Source organism: Lagopus leucura, unplaced genomic scaffold, assembly GCF_019238085.1.
Source record: "Lagopus leucura isolate 7727_CA_CO unplaced genomic scaffold, USGS_WTPT01 Super-Scaffold_100055, whole genome shotgun sequence".
In the NCBI taxonomy this organism is placed as follows: Eukaryota; Metazoa; Chordata; class Aves; order Galliformes; family Phasianidae; genus Lagopus; species Lagopus leucura.
This window is the reverse complement of record NW_024962301.1, coordinates 1567394-1584072: the sequence shown is the minus strand read 5'-3', so window position 1 is coordinate 1584072 and position 16679 is coordinate 1567394. Positions and strand designations below refer to the sequence as shown.

Genomic DNA, 16679 nt, shown 5'->3' with positions numbered 1-16679 from the left:
AAGCTAAGAGATAAATGGCTGAACTAGAAGGTTAACCTCTTCCCAGTTAGCACTGCAGCATTCTGTTACTCAAACACACCATTGCTGATGGTGACAGTTAGTGTCATCCACACCACAGTTTCAGCTACCAGAAGCCAAGCCTCAGTGCCCTCCTGTGGAAAGAGAAGCCTGTTTTATCAATCTCAGCATCCAGCAGCCACCCACAGCTTATTTTTGGAGCTTTCCAGCCAGGTGAAAAACAGGGGGAGGAGCCTGAGTTAGTTTGGAGAAGTTACTGAGAAAATGCAGACAGACAACAGGCAGAGGCTGCTGTAAATGCTCACCAGATCTGATCAACACGTTCAGTGTCCCTGCAAGGAGGGAAGGAAGAGCTCAGAGGGAACAGCAACAGAAGCAAACTGGCAATGAAGGAAGCTGGGTACTTTTATCCTGCTCACGTTGGAAATGTGCTTCTAAGTCACTCTCACCCTCAGACAGGCAGGTGAGCAGACTCACCAGTTGCTGTGCTTGGTAACAATGCACACAAGGCAAATGCTTGCTTTTCTTGTCAGCTGGGATAGCAGCCCTTCCTGCTCTCTACCAACAAGAGCTCACATGGACGGCCTGGCCAACCCACATCAGGCATTGGAAAGCACAGAACAAAGACACCAAAGGAATCCTGTAACAGGACTCCAGACCCTGCATCCATCTCAGCTCCTCGTGGTGCTGGAGGTGTTCAGGCTGCACACCAGCTCTGGGAGCTCCCCAGAGTCCAGGCCTGCAAAACTGCGATGTGGGAGCAAAGTGGGAGCAGGCCTAGGGGAGCCACGGGCAGGGAGACGGTGATGGATTGGGGCACTTCACCACAGGCACCACAAGAGACACACGAAAGTGTTCTCTGAACTCCTATAGAACCCCTCAGATGTGTGTAAGGATGCTTAGCAATTACATCTGCACACACAGTGGATATGAAACTTGAAAAAAAAAAATCCATCTCATTCAATTCCTCATTCATTCTTCCCTGGTTTGTTTATCTTCACAAGAATTTTAAGTGAAGCAAAGTTCAGAGGGGGCTCAGGATGCTTTCAGTTCTTCACTACTTCAAAAAGCACCGAAGCATCAAAACGTGGTAGCTGCCATTTATTTCAATGACAGTTTTTGTGATCATTTTCTCATGGCCAGAAATCAGGAATAGGGATTTAACAGAAATGAAACTAAGACAGAATTTCAGATTTCCAAACGATCCAATCCAAAGGCCCCTACTGAGTGCAAAGGAGACACACGACTATTTTTTAAGTTATTTTCATCACCTTAAGCTAAAGAGCCAGCTGTCTCCAAATCCAGCTCGAGAGAAAACGCTGGGATCCACCTGGGCCAGGGCGTAACAGACACCCAGCGTGGCTCCTCATGCACAGATGCAGTGAGCTGGAGCCGAACAGGAGCTGCCCTGTTGCCTCAGAGCCCTTGGCTCCTGCAGGAGCTCCCACTCCTACCCCGACACCCATCCTTCACTAAGGAACTTCGAGGCAAAACGGAGCCCTTCCCGGCCTAAGAGCAGAGGGAAGATCCGAGTGCTGGCCTGGCCCCCATCCCTCCCTGCTGCTCAGATACCTGCAGTGGTGCTTCCTGCTGGCGAGCCAGAAGGCGCTGTCGCAGCCGTAGCAGTGAGCGGCCAGGTGGTCGGGGAGCCATCGTGTCACCTGCAAGGGGGAGAAGACAAACCTGTCAGGTTAGCAACCATCACACCTCAGCTCCCACGGCCCAAGCAAAGCCTGTTCCATTTAAAAGCAGAAACTCAGCATTCACAACACTGGCAGGGACCGAAACTTTCCCCTTGAGACCTGACTGCTGAGCTGCCCTCAGGCAAACAAAGGAAGTCATGAAGTCCAGCTCCCTGCTGCTCCCTGTGCCCTAGAGGCGCCCAGGCTGTGAGGCTTCCCCACGCTCCCTCAGCTCAGCCCCGGCTCCACCAAGTGCCCACGGACAGCAGTGGGTTCACAGACACTGAGCTCAGGGCAGGAGGTGAGCGAAACGTGGCAAGAGGTGGCACACGAGCACAGGGTGTGGATAATCTGAGTGATGATGAACGGCCCCTCCTACCAGAACAGTAAGTGATCTGAAGGGATTCAGTCTGTACCTCTGTGTCCTGTTTGTCCACCTGCTCCCAGCTGGCTTCAGAGAAAATCTCTGTGCTGCAGTGAGACAAGCAGTTCTGATCCAGATTGCTTTCCGAGTCGGGTATAGAAGTCTGTTGGCAAACAAACACAGCTGAACAGAACCATCCCACCATCCTACTTCCACACAGATCAGAGGCGGCCGGCTGTGGGGAGCAGTGGGGAGGGAGCCTCTGCTGAGGAAGAGCAGGCTGTGTGTGCATGGCAAGGGAGGGCCAACACCCGCCAGCTCCCCGTGTGACAGCGCAGGCAAACCAGCACCGAGTGGGACGAAATGGAGCAAGCTGAAGCAGTTTGTGAGAGGTGAGCTGCAAACAAGAGGAAATCCACCAGGTCGGCTTTTGGCCCTCTGATGTGAGCTAGAGTGGATTTCAAATCTGCTTTCTCCTGTGCTAGCATAGAGTCCTGACAACACTTGGAGCGAGAAACCAAGAAGCTGCAATCTGTGGCTCCAATTTCATGGCTGTGTTTCTTTCCCAAGGCTTTCATTTTCAAAATAAATACTGGTGGTGCATACATGCCCTGCTGTCTGAAGAAGATCTGGAAAACACATGCAGAATCACTCATGGGAAAGCCAGCACCTGAGCCACGTGGACGGGGAATAACGCTGCCTTACTACAGCCTGGGCTGGCAGCACTGCAGTTTAACTGGCTTAAATGAAACTATGGGGAAAAAAATCTTACATATTTTTGTGCCTGAGAACCTCTGGATTTACAAAGACGGTCCTCTTACTGCCAGATGAGGCAAGTACAGAAAGCAGAGATCAGGTTTTAAAACAAGTGACACATGAACACATCCCAGCCCCACACTTGGCTGGAGGCCCTTACACAGCGCAGTGCAACAAACTGCGCCAAAGCATCACATCCATCCAAGGAATCAAAGCCACATCCAACCTCAGCGAGACCCAGCTGGGATGGATGCTCAGGAGGAGCTCTGGGTGCTGCTCTCTCTGACATAACTGCATTTTTCTCAACAGGTGTCCTGGGACTGTCCAGCACCTCTGCTGCTTCTGCACAACAGGAAACTAAACAGGCTCAAGTTGGAAAGCTCTTCCAAATCCTTCCCTCTCCCAGTCTTGGAGGCACATAAAGCAAATTAAATGCATACGTAGGAAATTTTTCTTGAGTACTGCACCAACCTGGGAACTCCAGGCCAACACTGTGTGAACGCACCTAAAGACTCTCCTGCATGTCCTCACCTCCCTTCTTGTGCCCCCTGCCTCCTCCTCCTCTATCCTCACAGCTCTCCCTTCTTTTCTTTTACCTTACTTCCAATTCTTGGCTTTGCTAACAGAGCAACCACTGCTGCACCTTTCCAACCCTCTGCATGCAAAGCACCAAGGGATAAGAGCTGCATTCCTGCCCCAGTAAATGACACTGATGTCCTTAGGAAAATGTCCTTCCCATGAATGAAAACAAAAGCACAGCACGTGGGTTTTCGGAGTGAGGGCAATGCAGTATGCCCAGTGAGATGCAAATACACTGAAAAATGCTGCTTGAAGCAACCCTCTGCTATTTTCTTGGTCAAACTGAAACACAGTGGAACCATTCACCATCAGTAATGCTGCTCATCAAGCACTCTGATTACCTGCGCGCTCCTCAGAAAGACCTCGAGGGTTTTACAAAACCCTGTAGGGCCACACCAATCCCTGCCTGCCCAAAGAGCCACGGGCTGCCAACAAGGGGAGATGCACACAAGCAGCCCGCAGTGCCAGCAGCGGCCCAGCCCCCACCTCACTCACCACCTCGTCTCCGTAATCGCCGTTGAGACGCAGGGAGCTGTTCAGGAACTGGCTCTCCAGCCGGCTTTTCAGCTCCTGGAGCTGCTTCTTCAAGGTCTCCACCTCCTGCTGATGCCCAGTCTCAATCTGGCGCAGGCGCTGCTGGATGACATCGCTGTAGACAGGCATCCCGTCGTCATCCAGGTGGCTCCTGGCAGGTTGGTCTGGGCTGCCGGCCGCCTGCTGCTTCCCGAGATGAGCCATCATCCATTTCTGGTGCAGGTTCCTGAAGTGAAACTGCACAGAGCCGCAGCTCGCCGCCGAGACCTGCCGGCTCAGAGAGATCTTCATCCTGCTGTCCTCCCCGTTCACACAGTGCCCGTTTGTCGCCTGGTATTTCTGCACCACGCCGAGCCCTGCAGGCTTCTCCGCCGTCTTGTTCTCAGGCTCCAGCTCTCCGTTACACACCACCTCGTCCTTACATTCACCTAAAGGCAAGGCACAAGGGGAAGGCATCGGGATGCGCGCGCTGCCCCTGCCAGCAGTCCTGTGCACTTTTGTGCCCAGTTTCTGAAGCTCTATCATGCTCTCCCCCTCCGGCCTGTTTTCAGGAAGTCGCAAAAGCTCGTCGGCACTGTTGTCCATCAGATGGGCTCTGTGGCACGGATCCTTGGGAATCAGCTCTTGCTTGGCTTCATTCTCAGTTAAGGTCTCTGTAGAACTCTCGATGTTGGATGTTCTCACCTCCTGCAGGCTCGTCAGAGGGAACAGAAGGCCGGCATGTGATACGCTGTGCAGGCTCTCTCCCTCTCCTTCAGGCTTGCCCACACCTTCCTCCACATTCTTCTGAGTGTCTCTATTTACAAAACTCTCCAAAGGAACAGTCTGCAGTCCTTTCACCTGAGGTAACTTCTGGATAGTGTTACTGAGATCAGCGTGCTCCTCCTGGTGTCCTTTAAGCTCACAAGCACCTTGTGCAAGCGGACGTGGATTGTTCATTGCCATACCTTTGTCCTCAGCCTTTTCACACAGTTCACTGACATAGCCGTGTAGATTTTCAGTTCTCTTCTCCACATGCAAGACAATCTCATCCCCTTTACCTGCAGTCTCTAGGCTGCCCCTTAAGTGCTCCTCCACACCGACCTCCTCTTTAGTGGCCTCCTGCAAAATGTTCTCCATCTGCCCCTCCGCCACGCCGGCTGCTACGGAGAGCTCCGCTCCCATCAGAGCTCTGCCCTGCTTGCTCAGGCCATCCCCATCAAACGGATCATCCCCAGGGTTCCCAAGGCTGCTCAGCTCCAGGGACCTGCGGTGCTCCTGCCACTTCTCATTCAGGCTGGGGTCGCTGCTGCGCCGGTTGGTCGTAGGCACGCTGCTGTCACAGGCTGTCGTCAGATTGTCAAAGGATCTTGTCTTTGGTAACCTGCACAAGTACGAGCAATCAGAATGACAAATGACAAATCAGGGTGGGTTTTTTTTGTTGTTGATTTTTCTTTTTCATAAGTTCAGATACTGTGGCTTAAAACCTCCCCTCCACAAGTGGGACGCCTGCACAGCATTATCCAGAGCATATTTGGACCATCTGTAGGGAAAAGCTGCTTCAGAACTTTCCTGTTTGCCTGTAGGAAAATCTGTTGAATCAGACTTCAAACATCCCCAGATCCCTTTACCACAAAGCACAGATGCTCACAGTCTGGTCACACCTCCTAATTAACGTGTGCAAAGAATCACTTCACAAAAAAAACAAAACCCCACAAAGCAAAGAAAGTTATGCAACAGGAAAAGAACTGAAATTCAAGTCAGCCAAATAAAAGCTTATATCCACCAAAGCCAGGCAATGCCCACAGCTCAACTCATTTCCTAATCTCTCAGATTCCATATATTTGTTATGCTCTGACCTCTGAAACTTAACAGCTTTCAAACCTGAAACAAGGAAAGACTGCTTTGGGTCAGTGAGTCAAACAGCCCACAAACACGCCTGTGAGAAACACTTCCCTCCCACAAGTATTCTCCTCTTAATATCCCACAATATTCCTTATTGATCTTACTTTACAGGATGGGATTTCTGAGCTCTAGGCTCACCTGCCCAGGGGCTGATCTTCAGGGCTAGAGCCTGGAACAGGGTATGGGGCACAGGTGTCATCAGCAGGCGTAGAGGGGGAAGAACAGGGCAGGTAAACAGCACTCCAGAGCATTAAATTACGCACATGGCACACTGGGTACAGCACCTGAGAGAGAAAAAAACACACACAGTTGTTCAGAAATTGCAACTGCTTGCTGCCAGGGTGTAAAAATGTGTTCAGAGCTGATTGGGTTGTTATTCAGATTTGCAGCTGGGAGGCTGTGTCAGATCTCTAGATAGTTCAGAAGGCCTGAGAGCAGCTACGGCACTTTTAATCAGCTACACTTGGATATGTAATGATCTTCTCTTTCAGAGGGAGCTTGAGGCCTAACAGTGCTGGCTTCCAACTTCCCGTGAATGAATTCCTGCCACATGCACTGTGTGAATCCACACCTCAATAATGCTGCTGGGCAATGTGAAGCACAGAGGAATTCAGCAGCCCATAGCAGAGCTTTCCTGTGCTTGGTAAGACAGCGTGCCACACGAGAGCTGAACTCACAGCCTCTTTCTAGGGCTCCAATTCATCAAAGCTAAGCCCGTCTTTAAAGGAAGCACTCACATGTGAAAAATTAAGTACATGCAGAAATACTTCTGCTGAACAGGCAGCCTGCTCTTGAAAGGGACTCCTTGACTGTGTGCTTTCTGTTATGTCTGCATTCAAGAATGCCTCAAGTCTCTATCAATTTCACTGTTTTTGCAAGCAGCTTTCTTTAGGAAAAGCAGGGAGCAGCAGAGAGCAGCCAGGGGTTCAGAGGGAGGATGTGGGGCAGCTCAGTTTGAGGACTGCTGCTCTTAACGACCACGGTTTTAGAACAGATGTGCCCACATCACTGAGGCACCTTTTCAACACGGAAGTAAAACAAGGAAGAAATGAATACAAGATAGGAAATTAGTAAAACTCTAAGAACACACAGTTTATCCCAGTTAGTTTAGTATGGTGAGCCATTTACCAAGAGCACGGCCCAAGCCACCTAGACCCCACGTGCAGTGCAGCAGGTGAAGGCAGCCCAGGGCCACAGCAGCTCTCTGGCTGCACTGCCTGAGCTGCAGGTGCTCTGAGCTCCTCCTGGCTAAGCTCACTGCTGTGCTCAGGGAGCACTCAAAGCACCCACAGCTCCAGAAGCCCTCACAATCTGTTTTTATCTGCAGTGCCTCATGCTTTCAGCTATCACAGCCACTGCTAATGGCAACGCCAGGCTGGGAAGTCTTGAAAGGCTCCCTGTGATGCTGCCTGTCACCATGACAGATGGATCTGCACACAGACTGAGCACAGGCTGCAGGTGTGGTGTCCAGAGGAGACGGGCAGAAACAGAGGGCTGAAGTGAATACTGAATTCATCCTTTCGTAGCAAATGCAGACAAATTCTTTCCTGCTAAGCCAAGTTTTAATTTTCCTCTTAAGGAACAACCATAAGCTGCATCCATCACATGCAAAACCACGGCACAGCCCTTACAGCTGGGTTTGTGGTGTCTATGTTTCATTACCAAAAGCATTTAAATATTTATAAGAGCCTTTGCTACCCTTGTCACCGTGATCTCTGATGACTGGCTGTTTACATGCCATGCCTACCACAGTGCAGCTCGAAATCCCTTCCATCCAACACACACACCTCTAGAACCAATGTAAAAGAAGGTAACTGCAAGCCCTTCCTGGATGGGAAGCTTCAGTGAGCCAGAGTGAAAATGTGAAAGTATTACAAGAAACACAAATATGCCAAATGATTCTAGTTACATTTTCTGCATCTACATTAAATCTAAACAGTGTCTGGGTTTGTTTGTCATTTCATGACACTCCTCTGACACAGCTTAGTTCTCTCTGTCAAACACAGAAATGTTAGTAACAAAATATGTTTCCAGCACAGAGAAATTTCTGAGGTTGCACCTGACATTCCTCAAATACAAGCAGACCTGAGGCAGGACCTGAAACGTAAAACTGAACAGAGCATCCAGCTGTAAATATCGAAGAGGAGAGCTGAGGTGTTTCCAGAAGGGTGCACTGCCCCTGCACTGCACTCGTGGTGAGTGACCTGCCATGTCCCACTGCTACAGGCTGGGTATTCACTGTGGGCCACACTGCTGAGAGCATCGGATTGAGAGTCCCCGAGAGACAGAGCCTCTCATGAGGTAAGAAAGGATACGTACAGATTCTGACTGGGAGGAGTAGAGCAGATTCTTGAAGGCTTTGTTTGCTGCCCGCAGCAAAGACCAGACAGAACAGGTCCGTTCCTGAGTGTGTTTTTCTCCTCTTTCTTTCGCATTGTTGCACAGGAATGTACCAAAGAGGCAAGAGTAGGTGTGCTGCACCAATTTGACCTGCAGAGACCAACGCAGATACGGTCATATGGCAGAAGACATCAGCTTAATGCAAGAATGCTTCAGAAAAAAGAAACCTTTCCTTCACAGGGCAGTGCATTCTCTTCCCAAAGATTTGATATATCAAATAAACCTGGAATTTTTTGTGTGTCTCCCTATGAATTAATTGCAAAAGGATTTACAGATAAAGGCATCTTTTAAAAACTGCAAAATATAAAGACAAGTAGTGGTTCATACTCATAAAAGTGTTGCTAATTTGAAACTCACAGACCTGAAGGAGAAGTTGTAAAACATTACTGCAGCAGCACAAAGACAAAGAATGGTGGGAATAAGCGTTAATCTGTGTCAGTAGAGATGTGCACAGCATACATCCTAACCATTATTCACTCCATACTGTGCTCAACGCCTGACCAAGCTGCTTAACGAGCCTACCTTTAAGTGCCTGAACAATCCCAACAGCCCCAGTGGCTGTGCACAAACAGACTGGGGGTTTTGCTGTCAGGCAGTGGGGACATTAAGGGTAATGCTCACACACAGCTCCCATCGATTAGCAGTGAGCTAGGGGAGCCAGTTACAATCTGATGCATCTTATTTCACAACTGAGCTAAGCTGGGACTGCACACAAACTCAGTTACATGGCCGAGCTGGCAAGCAGGAATGCCAGTCATCTACAGTCACAGCAACGGCTTTAAACCTGTGGGTCAGACATTCCATAAAAGCCTTTGTTCCTCAGGTTACCAGCTCTGCAGGCAGCCCACCTCTCAGAGAGCCACACTCTGGCCTTAAAAACTGGCTTTGACAGCCCAGGCAAGTTTCTAATAAGAGAGCTCTCCCCCTCCAAAGGAAAGAAACACCACTGGTACATCCTGCACATTTTCAGCAAGGGAAGAAAAATCGAATGGAGAGGTAAAGAGGAGTGCTTAGAAGAGTTATCTTCAGCATCCAAAGAGATCCAAGTCAAGGGAAGCTTATCTGCCAGTAAACAATTCTCTGCTGCGTGGACGTATTGCACTGAACTTATTTCAGCAACTCTTAAGTAGGATGATTAAATTCATGTCGTTTGTTTCTTCCCTTCAAGTTTAAAAGAAGCCCTTAAGGGCCCTGCTTTTGTTTTAAGAGCGAACAAACCCCAGGCTCCACAAGTATACAAGTATTTTTGTCTGCTGCATCAGGGCAGCTCTGCCATGTCCTTTATCAGGCTGAAGGCTTCCTGCCACAGACAGATGGGAAAATCAGAAACCCCTCAGGGCTCTTCAGTATGTGTGTACTGAGTTAGGAGCAGCCTATGAAACAGCAAGCTCTCAAGCCACAACTCACAAGGAATGCTTCGTTAAACTCGAAAGAGCAGGGGAACTGCCTCTGGAGCTGATGGACGCAGTCCAGCCACTGCAGAAACACCGGGCAGCGCTCATTGAGGTCATCCGAATTCTCACCATGGCCACAGCGATCGGCAAACTTGTGGCCGAAATCCAGCCACTCCATCTCCACCAGCACCTGGAAACCCTGCACAAACACAAGTACAGATCAAGATTTCCTCTCTACTTCTTTCTTTCTCTCTCTTTTTAAGATGGTCTGATGCTCGCGGAGCTCATCTTATTGCTGTGTCCTCACTCCTGACTTCCCTTCAGAATCAGCCCCCATCACTTACCTTTTCTCCTTTATCCAGTACCTCTATTTTCTTAAGAGCTGCACATTGAAATTAGGACTGAAGTGAATTCCCAAGCTCACATGGACAGGAAAGGGAATAAGACAGACTACTAAGTCCTCTGGCTCACGAGGAAGCAGACCTTGACATGAGAGCTATCTCAAGAGCAGGAACTTCAAATCTTGATTCAAACCCAGATAATGGTAACCTTCACTTGGATATAAAAGGCAATCTTAATGCTCTCCTTTGAAAACAAAGGAGAGATCTTTCTGTCAAAAAGAAAATTCAACATGACAAGATATCCACACACAGAGATTGCTTGCCTACATGTGTATCAAACGTAGCACAGCCATTGTGATAAAGGCCAGACTGCACAGTTTCTCATGCAAACTCAAAGGGCAAAGCACATTCCAAAAGTGTCTAGTGAAGAACCTGGCTGTGACACCTAGTCTTACAGGACCTACAATCTACCACGTTAGAAAGGTTTTGCTTCTAAGTGGAATGAGAAATTGTAGATCACACTTCATTGAGCCAATGGTTGTAATTCAAAAGGAAAAAGAAAGCTGACAGCTGTAAAGCCTGAAAGTGACCATGATGAAATTCATTCTTCTGAACATTCCTTATTCTTGTGCACAGTTACAGTTCATGGCTCCTCTGATGCAGCGGTGGAAAGGCAGGCAGCAAAAAGGTGAGTGTAGAAGAACTTTTCAATTTGAACAGGAAATGACAACACTGAGGAGGGACTGGGAGGAGCTTCTGCACCACAGACAGAGCAGAGTGTTTTGACCTGGTGGATGCTGACCTCTAGAACCATGTGAAAAAGGGTCTGAGGAAGTCTCCACAACTTCCTCCAAAGGGCACTGCTACAGTTTCAGCTCCTTGTCCACATGTATCTGAGGGTTTAAACACCAGAGTACAGCACAGTGCACAGACACACACTTCTGTTCTAGACAACAAAGGCATCTTGCATGTGGGCTGACAGATGGAATCTAGCCATCACATATCCCACAGTGCTGAAAAGCCTTGGAAGAAAAAAATCAGGCTGAAAAAGCAACAGTGTTCTAACTCAGTGACAAGACATAATGAAAGAAATGGAACTGGAGAAATATGTAGCTAAGAAAACTAGAAAAGAGAACAGAGAAAGGCTTTGCATCAGCAGTTGGCTGAGAAACTGCAGCTGTGCCAGCAGCGCTCTGTATTGCGTGTTCCTAAGCTAAATATGGGGAAAGGAACACCATGACAGGGCAGTTATTGCAAAGAGGAAAAACACAATCTGCTCTCAAATTACAGACTATATTTACACCTGCATGTAACTGTATCTGCAGGCTGCTGTTACTGAACTCCTGCTAGCTCCTGCACTGCTTCTAGGTGAAAATTCTGTAATTACTTTTCAATACAAAATTCCTTGGAAAGGAAGCCAAACTCAGTCAATGTTCATTAGCAGATGGCTTACAAACCTCTGTGGTCCTGTAGTAGGGATCTAGCAGCAGTTTGGCCAGAGCCACAATCTGGGGGGTTCGGTCCCAGCCATCGGAGCAGTGCACCAAGACAGGTCGCTGGTCTCGGTCCACAGCATGAACCACAAGCAGTGCAGATTTCAGAAGCACAGATAAGTGCTGCAGCCATTTGGTGCTCTCCAGAGCTGACAGCCAACTGGAAGAAAACAAAGGAGGACAATCTTTGCTCTTTTAAAATGCTTCCAGGTTTGAATCTCTGATTTCATCAAATCAAAGCATAACCATTCTTAAATGTGTACTCTAATAAGCTGTGAATGTCATCACTGATTATTTTTCAGGTACATTTTGCTAAGACTTTCCCTGAACTGTAAGAAGCAAAGCCTTGCAGCCCACAGTCAGGCTGCGGCAGTTGCCCAGATACGTGCACAGCAGATCACCAGCACAGGCCATCATAAACACCACTGGGTGATGGTTACTTCCAGCAGCCTGTGCTGATCCCCTTCTTTCCAATTCAGGTTGCACTGCAGTCCTGCTGTCAGTGGCAGACCTTGAGGCTCTGCCATGCGATCAGGACAAGAGGTTTGATCTTCTGAGCTGCCTCTGCCATCACGCACATCTCAGCCACTGCCAGGCTTCCTGAGGTGTGCTGGAGGTACCTTGAGAATCACACAGCATGGAGGTTTTCCTATCAGCTCAGTATGAATGGCCATTCTGGATCTATTCTGAAACCACGCATTACATTTAGCAACAAATTCAGAACAGGAAGGTGGCAGGGGGACAGGACTGGTGCAGCTGCAGTGTCCTAATGAAGATCCAACCTCAGAAGCCCCCGAGCTGATGCACCACTAGAGGCTCATCATCCCATAGCACTGAAGGGCCACATTCCCTGAAAAGCCCCTACAAATGCATGAAGCATGTGGAACAGCACTAGGATACTCTGAAAGAGAGGCAGGCTGCTAAGATCAAAGATCCAGGAAGCTCGGATCAGAGTAAGTGCTAGCACTCAGGAACCCATTTGAAAGGAATAAGATGCCAGGAGTAAAATTCAGGGCTAAAATATAATTCGCAATCTCATTTTTCTAGATTTACTTCAGTGAAAATACTACAACAAATCCTATGAAATGAAAATTACAGCTTTGCATTTTTGCACAGGAAAGTCAGTAAGAGGAAAAAACGTAACACTTGAACATCAGTTTACAAAACAGCAGGGAAAAAATATAGGAAGATGTAATTAGAGGCAAAAACCACTGAACAGCCACTTACTTTCCTGGATCTGGCATCTGTGTGCAGAGCAGACGCAGGGACTGAAAGCTCTTCCGGATAGAATGGATGTTTGCCATTCCCATGAACACTACTTCACAGTTCGGGTAATACTCTGCAGGGAAACACCGAGAGAGAAGAAACTAGAAACTGTGCTTAGCTTAACTTCTAAAAGAAGCTTCTTCACCAGAACAAACCAGCGGTGCTGGGGGCAGACGAAAGAAGCTGTTCACAAATATTCTGTAAGGAAAAACTAGTGCCTGGCCTCCAGTGGGTATTCCAGACATTGCAACACATCACAACAGGAGAGAATTAGCAAAGCGTTTCTGTATTTCTTTTCCATGTTTTGCTTCACATTACAAAAGGCAGAGCACAAACCTGTGGGAATAGTGATGCTGTGTGGGTGTCCCAATGTTTTTATGCAGACTGAGAAGCATAGAATACATTTAACTGATAATCTGTGGACGTTCCTAAGTTTGGTAAGCTAATTCCTGTTTCTTATAGCAGTTACGGTTTTGCTTTCACAGCCACTCAAAAAGGCTGAAAGGTCTCTTCAATCTGAATTGTGCTGAATTTCCCTATTGCAAGGAACCTCTATTGCAAGCACCTGAGAGATCCTCACAGTTAGGGAAGTTAGGAAAACAGACTGAGCATTCCTTCAGATGTTGCTACAGCCTGTCCTCAGGCAACGGCTCTGCTGGGGAAGCAGCAGCAGCACAGTGGTCACGAGTGGACTGAGCTCTGCTCTGTGCTGCTGCTTCTGTTTGCACAAATTGATGACACGATAGCAATAAAATGACCTCTCCTACAACAGAAAAAGAATCATGAATCAGAATGGGATCTTGATTGCTTGTATAAGGAAATCCAGTATTCTCTTAGAAGAGTGTGCCTTCTACCATTTGATTTCCTGTTTAATGAGCTCAACAAATTCTGGCCAGACCAGAACATCCTGTTAGTGATAAAACAAGGAACTGCAGTCCAAAATGACTGATAGCACCAGACTGAGTATTTCTGCAATTTCTACTGAATGATGTTATAATGACACAAAACACAACATAACTGAGACCAATGTTACACCCGGGAATGAAGTAAACGTGGCAATTCCTGGGGAAAAAAATATCAGTAAATGAAGCACTTAACACAAGTCAAATGCACTGGCAGTGACACTGAAGCTGCCTGGACATTTCCTACAAAGAATTCAAGAATTGAGAGACACGAGGAAAATGAAACCTATTGCATACTCTGCTTTCCATGCTGCAGTTCTACTCTGCGATGACGAGTTGTTCATTCATTCTGAGGTGTTAAATGGAAAATTCATCCCTTCTTCTGGTGTTCCTTTACCAAAGTGCAGCTATTGCAGCAAAGACCAAACCAGGAATATATGGCTGAAATAGCTTTTGTTACCTCATCAACAATTTGGTGGTTTTTTGTTTGGTTTTTTTTTTTTTCAGATTATCCAGCCATGGAATTTTAACAGACTGTATTCTCATCCAACAGCAATAAAATAATATCTTCTTTATACCATCAACGATCAGCAAGTGCCAAAGCACACAGAAAGTGATAAATGTGAATGCACGACAAACGCAAGACGGATCAGGATTTCAGTTGCCTCGGGTTACAGCATAAATGCTTACAAATATTTCAGCTTTGCAAAAACTGTTGAAAAGTTGTCTTCTGCACAACCATTCTGGAACACTGCAATCCTTTGCAGTTAACAGATTTCAAAGTTTACTGTTTTCCAGCCATCAGCCCAGTGGATGCGTTTGTCCCGCACTAGCTTAAGTACCTGACACAGCAGGGGAAGGCAATCAGCACAGTTCAGCATGCACTGAGCCCTGTTACCAGCTGGTTCTGTTCTCTGAGAAAGCTAACTGAGAGTCAAAGCTGTCCTTCTGAAGGGCTGTGTGACGGCTGCCACGGTCCAAAATTTTCTCCTAGATGAGCAGTACTTGCATCCACGCAGCCTGTTAAATATGCACTACCTAAGAATATCGCTGTCATTATAGTCAAGCAAATGGTTTTGATCAACTTAATACAAAAATGTGAAGAGGCACTGCTTACCTGGGCACTCACAGCCTCCACCCTTGGCTCTGTTAGCCACAGCTGCTGCATAGGACCGTGCGTCTAAAATCAAAAGCTTCTGAGGCTGTATTGCCAAACTCTCTGCTCCCGAGGCATTAGAGATGGAGGAATCTGGGGGAGAAGATATGGAACTGAAGAATAACTGAAGGGATGCTCTTGGCATTGTTTGCAGCAATGATTCACTCGAGTCCCACAGCGTGTGTGCATCGTGCACACAGAAATCAGAGAACGCCTCATTAAATACAAGGGATACAGTCTGTTATACACACAAAGGAGATGAAGCTTTATATATAAAGCTCGGCCTTTCACAGAAATGAACAGTGGCAAACTTACCAAATTCCACATCAGAGAGGTCTGCTCCATTGGAGAGATCTCTTGAACAATTCCCATTCATTAGTCTGTTACTGTTGGACCTTGAATCTGAGGCACAGGCTTTGGCTACAGACTGGACAAGGTGCTCATCGTCTGCATTCCTCCAGCCCCACCAACTGACCTCAGGTTGTCCACAGCGGGAAATGACTGCTCCATTGCTCTGGTGCCTGAAAACAAACAGAATAGAAAGAACCAGTGCATAACTTGAAAGGTCAGGAGGAAAAGCACAGAAGGCATTAAACATTCCCCTCCAGCATTTTAGTTCCTGCTGGGGAACCTACAGCTCAGCAGTTATCTCCAGTCTGTGACTCAGTGGACAATGCACTCCACATGCTTCACTTCAAAACGCTGCCTGTAATTACACATCCACTGAAAGGTAAAAGTCAAAGCTGAGTTTGGTCACAAAGAACAAAGCATTTCCCTTCTTAACATTGCTGCCTGTTGGCCAGTAAAAGCTGGGGAACATTTCAGAACAACAGGCTGCCATAAAGGGGCATCCAACCCCTCCTGGCTAGTTAGGTCTACAGCTGCAGCATGACAGACTAAATGTGAAAGTTCAATTTAGCTTGTGCTAATTTATACAGCTAGAAAGGAGTAAAACCAGAGACTCATGCTTTGATGAGCTTTTTGTTGTTAAATCAAAATGTTCTACTAACTGAATCTGGGAAGAATGTTATGATTTTGGTATGAAATGGCAGAACGCAGCACGCCTTCTGTCTGATGACATTTAACACCAAGCATAACCAACTTGCACACTGATGGTATCCATTTCCAAGCATCATCTGTGAAGCACCAAAGGCAGTCCCTGAGCACTTTGCAGAACCACGTTATTTTAGGCACTATTGCACTAGTTTCTCTGAATGCTGAACATCTGCAGTTTTGCTCATTCTGAAGATTGCTTTAGTGTTTGTTAGGAAAGAGTGGCATTCTATCTTAATGTAATCTTACAAAAACCCAAAAGATTTAAAAAACCAACCAAGACCTCACAATGTCACCCCTTTCCTTAAGCTTCTCAGCCCTGCCTCTTCCTCTTCTCAGATTCTTCCCCTCCTGAGGTTCCACTAGGTGTGGTTTTCTCTGTTCCTCCCCTTCTGTGGGTTGTGTTTCACCTGCTGCCTCCCACATCAACCACATCCTGCAGGAGAGCACCAAGGAGCTCTGCAGAGCACCAGCAGCACTGCTCTCCTCCACGTAAGCACCAGCGTGGTGCAGGGCTGGTAATGAAGTGCACAAGCACACAAACTGTTCTGTGGATACCTAAGTAGCAATGAAAAAGGAAAAACTGCTTACTAACTGAACATTTTTCTTCTAAAATGGGATATAAACTTTAAGTACTCCATACACTGATGAAACTTCCGCGGACTGGAAAAGACAGAGAGAAGTCTATCAAATATATATATGTTTTTAAACGCCTTAAGAATTACTAACTATTATTGTTTTTTTCATTGACTACACATAAAGAACAGATGTGACATAACTGAAGAGTATCCAACTGCTGCAAACATGCTTTGGAAAACAGATTAGACACTTATCATTATAATCTACTCTTAAAAAAA

General features: G+C 47.2%; 1 protein-coding gene across 8 annotated transcripts in view; it reads right to left on the bottom strand.

Moving 5' to 3' along the window:
- Positions 1-16679, bottom strand: part of MTMR3 (myotubularin related protein 3) — a 74272-nt gene that overhangs the window by 3464 nt on the left and 54129 nt on the right. For 4 of the 8 annotated variants that reach the window (XM_042886183.1, XM_042886181.1, XM_042886179.1 and 1 more), the window contains 11 exons: positions 15085-15290; positions 14731-14862; positions 12673-12784; positions 11410-11605; positions 9625-9810; positions 8137-8307; positions 5956-6101; positions 3895-5296; positions 2117-2227; positions 1591-1679; positions 324-350 (listed from right to left, as the gene is read on the bottom strand). In XM_042886183.1, the coding sequence (XP_042742117.1) occupies positions 324-350; positions 1591-1679; positions 2117-2227; positions 3895-5296; positions 5956-6101; positions 8137-8307; positions 9625-9810; positions 11410-11605; positions 12673-12784; positions 14731-14862; positions 15085-15290 (2778 nt within the window). The remainder of the gene's footprint in view (positions 1-323; positions 351-1590; positions 1680-2116; positions 2228-3894; positions 5297-5955; positions 6102-8136; positions 8308-9624; positions 9811-11409; positions 11606-12672; positions 12785-14730; positions 14863-15084; positions 15291-16679) is intronic. The other 4 variants (XM_042886184.1, XM_042886185.1, XM_042886186.1 and 1 more) reach the window with 4 other exon arrangements.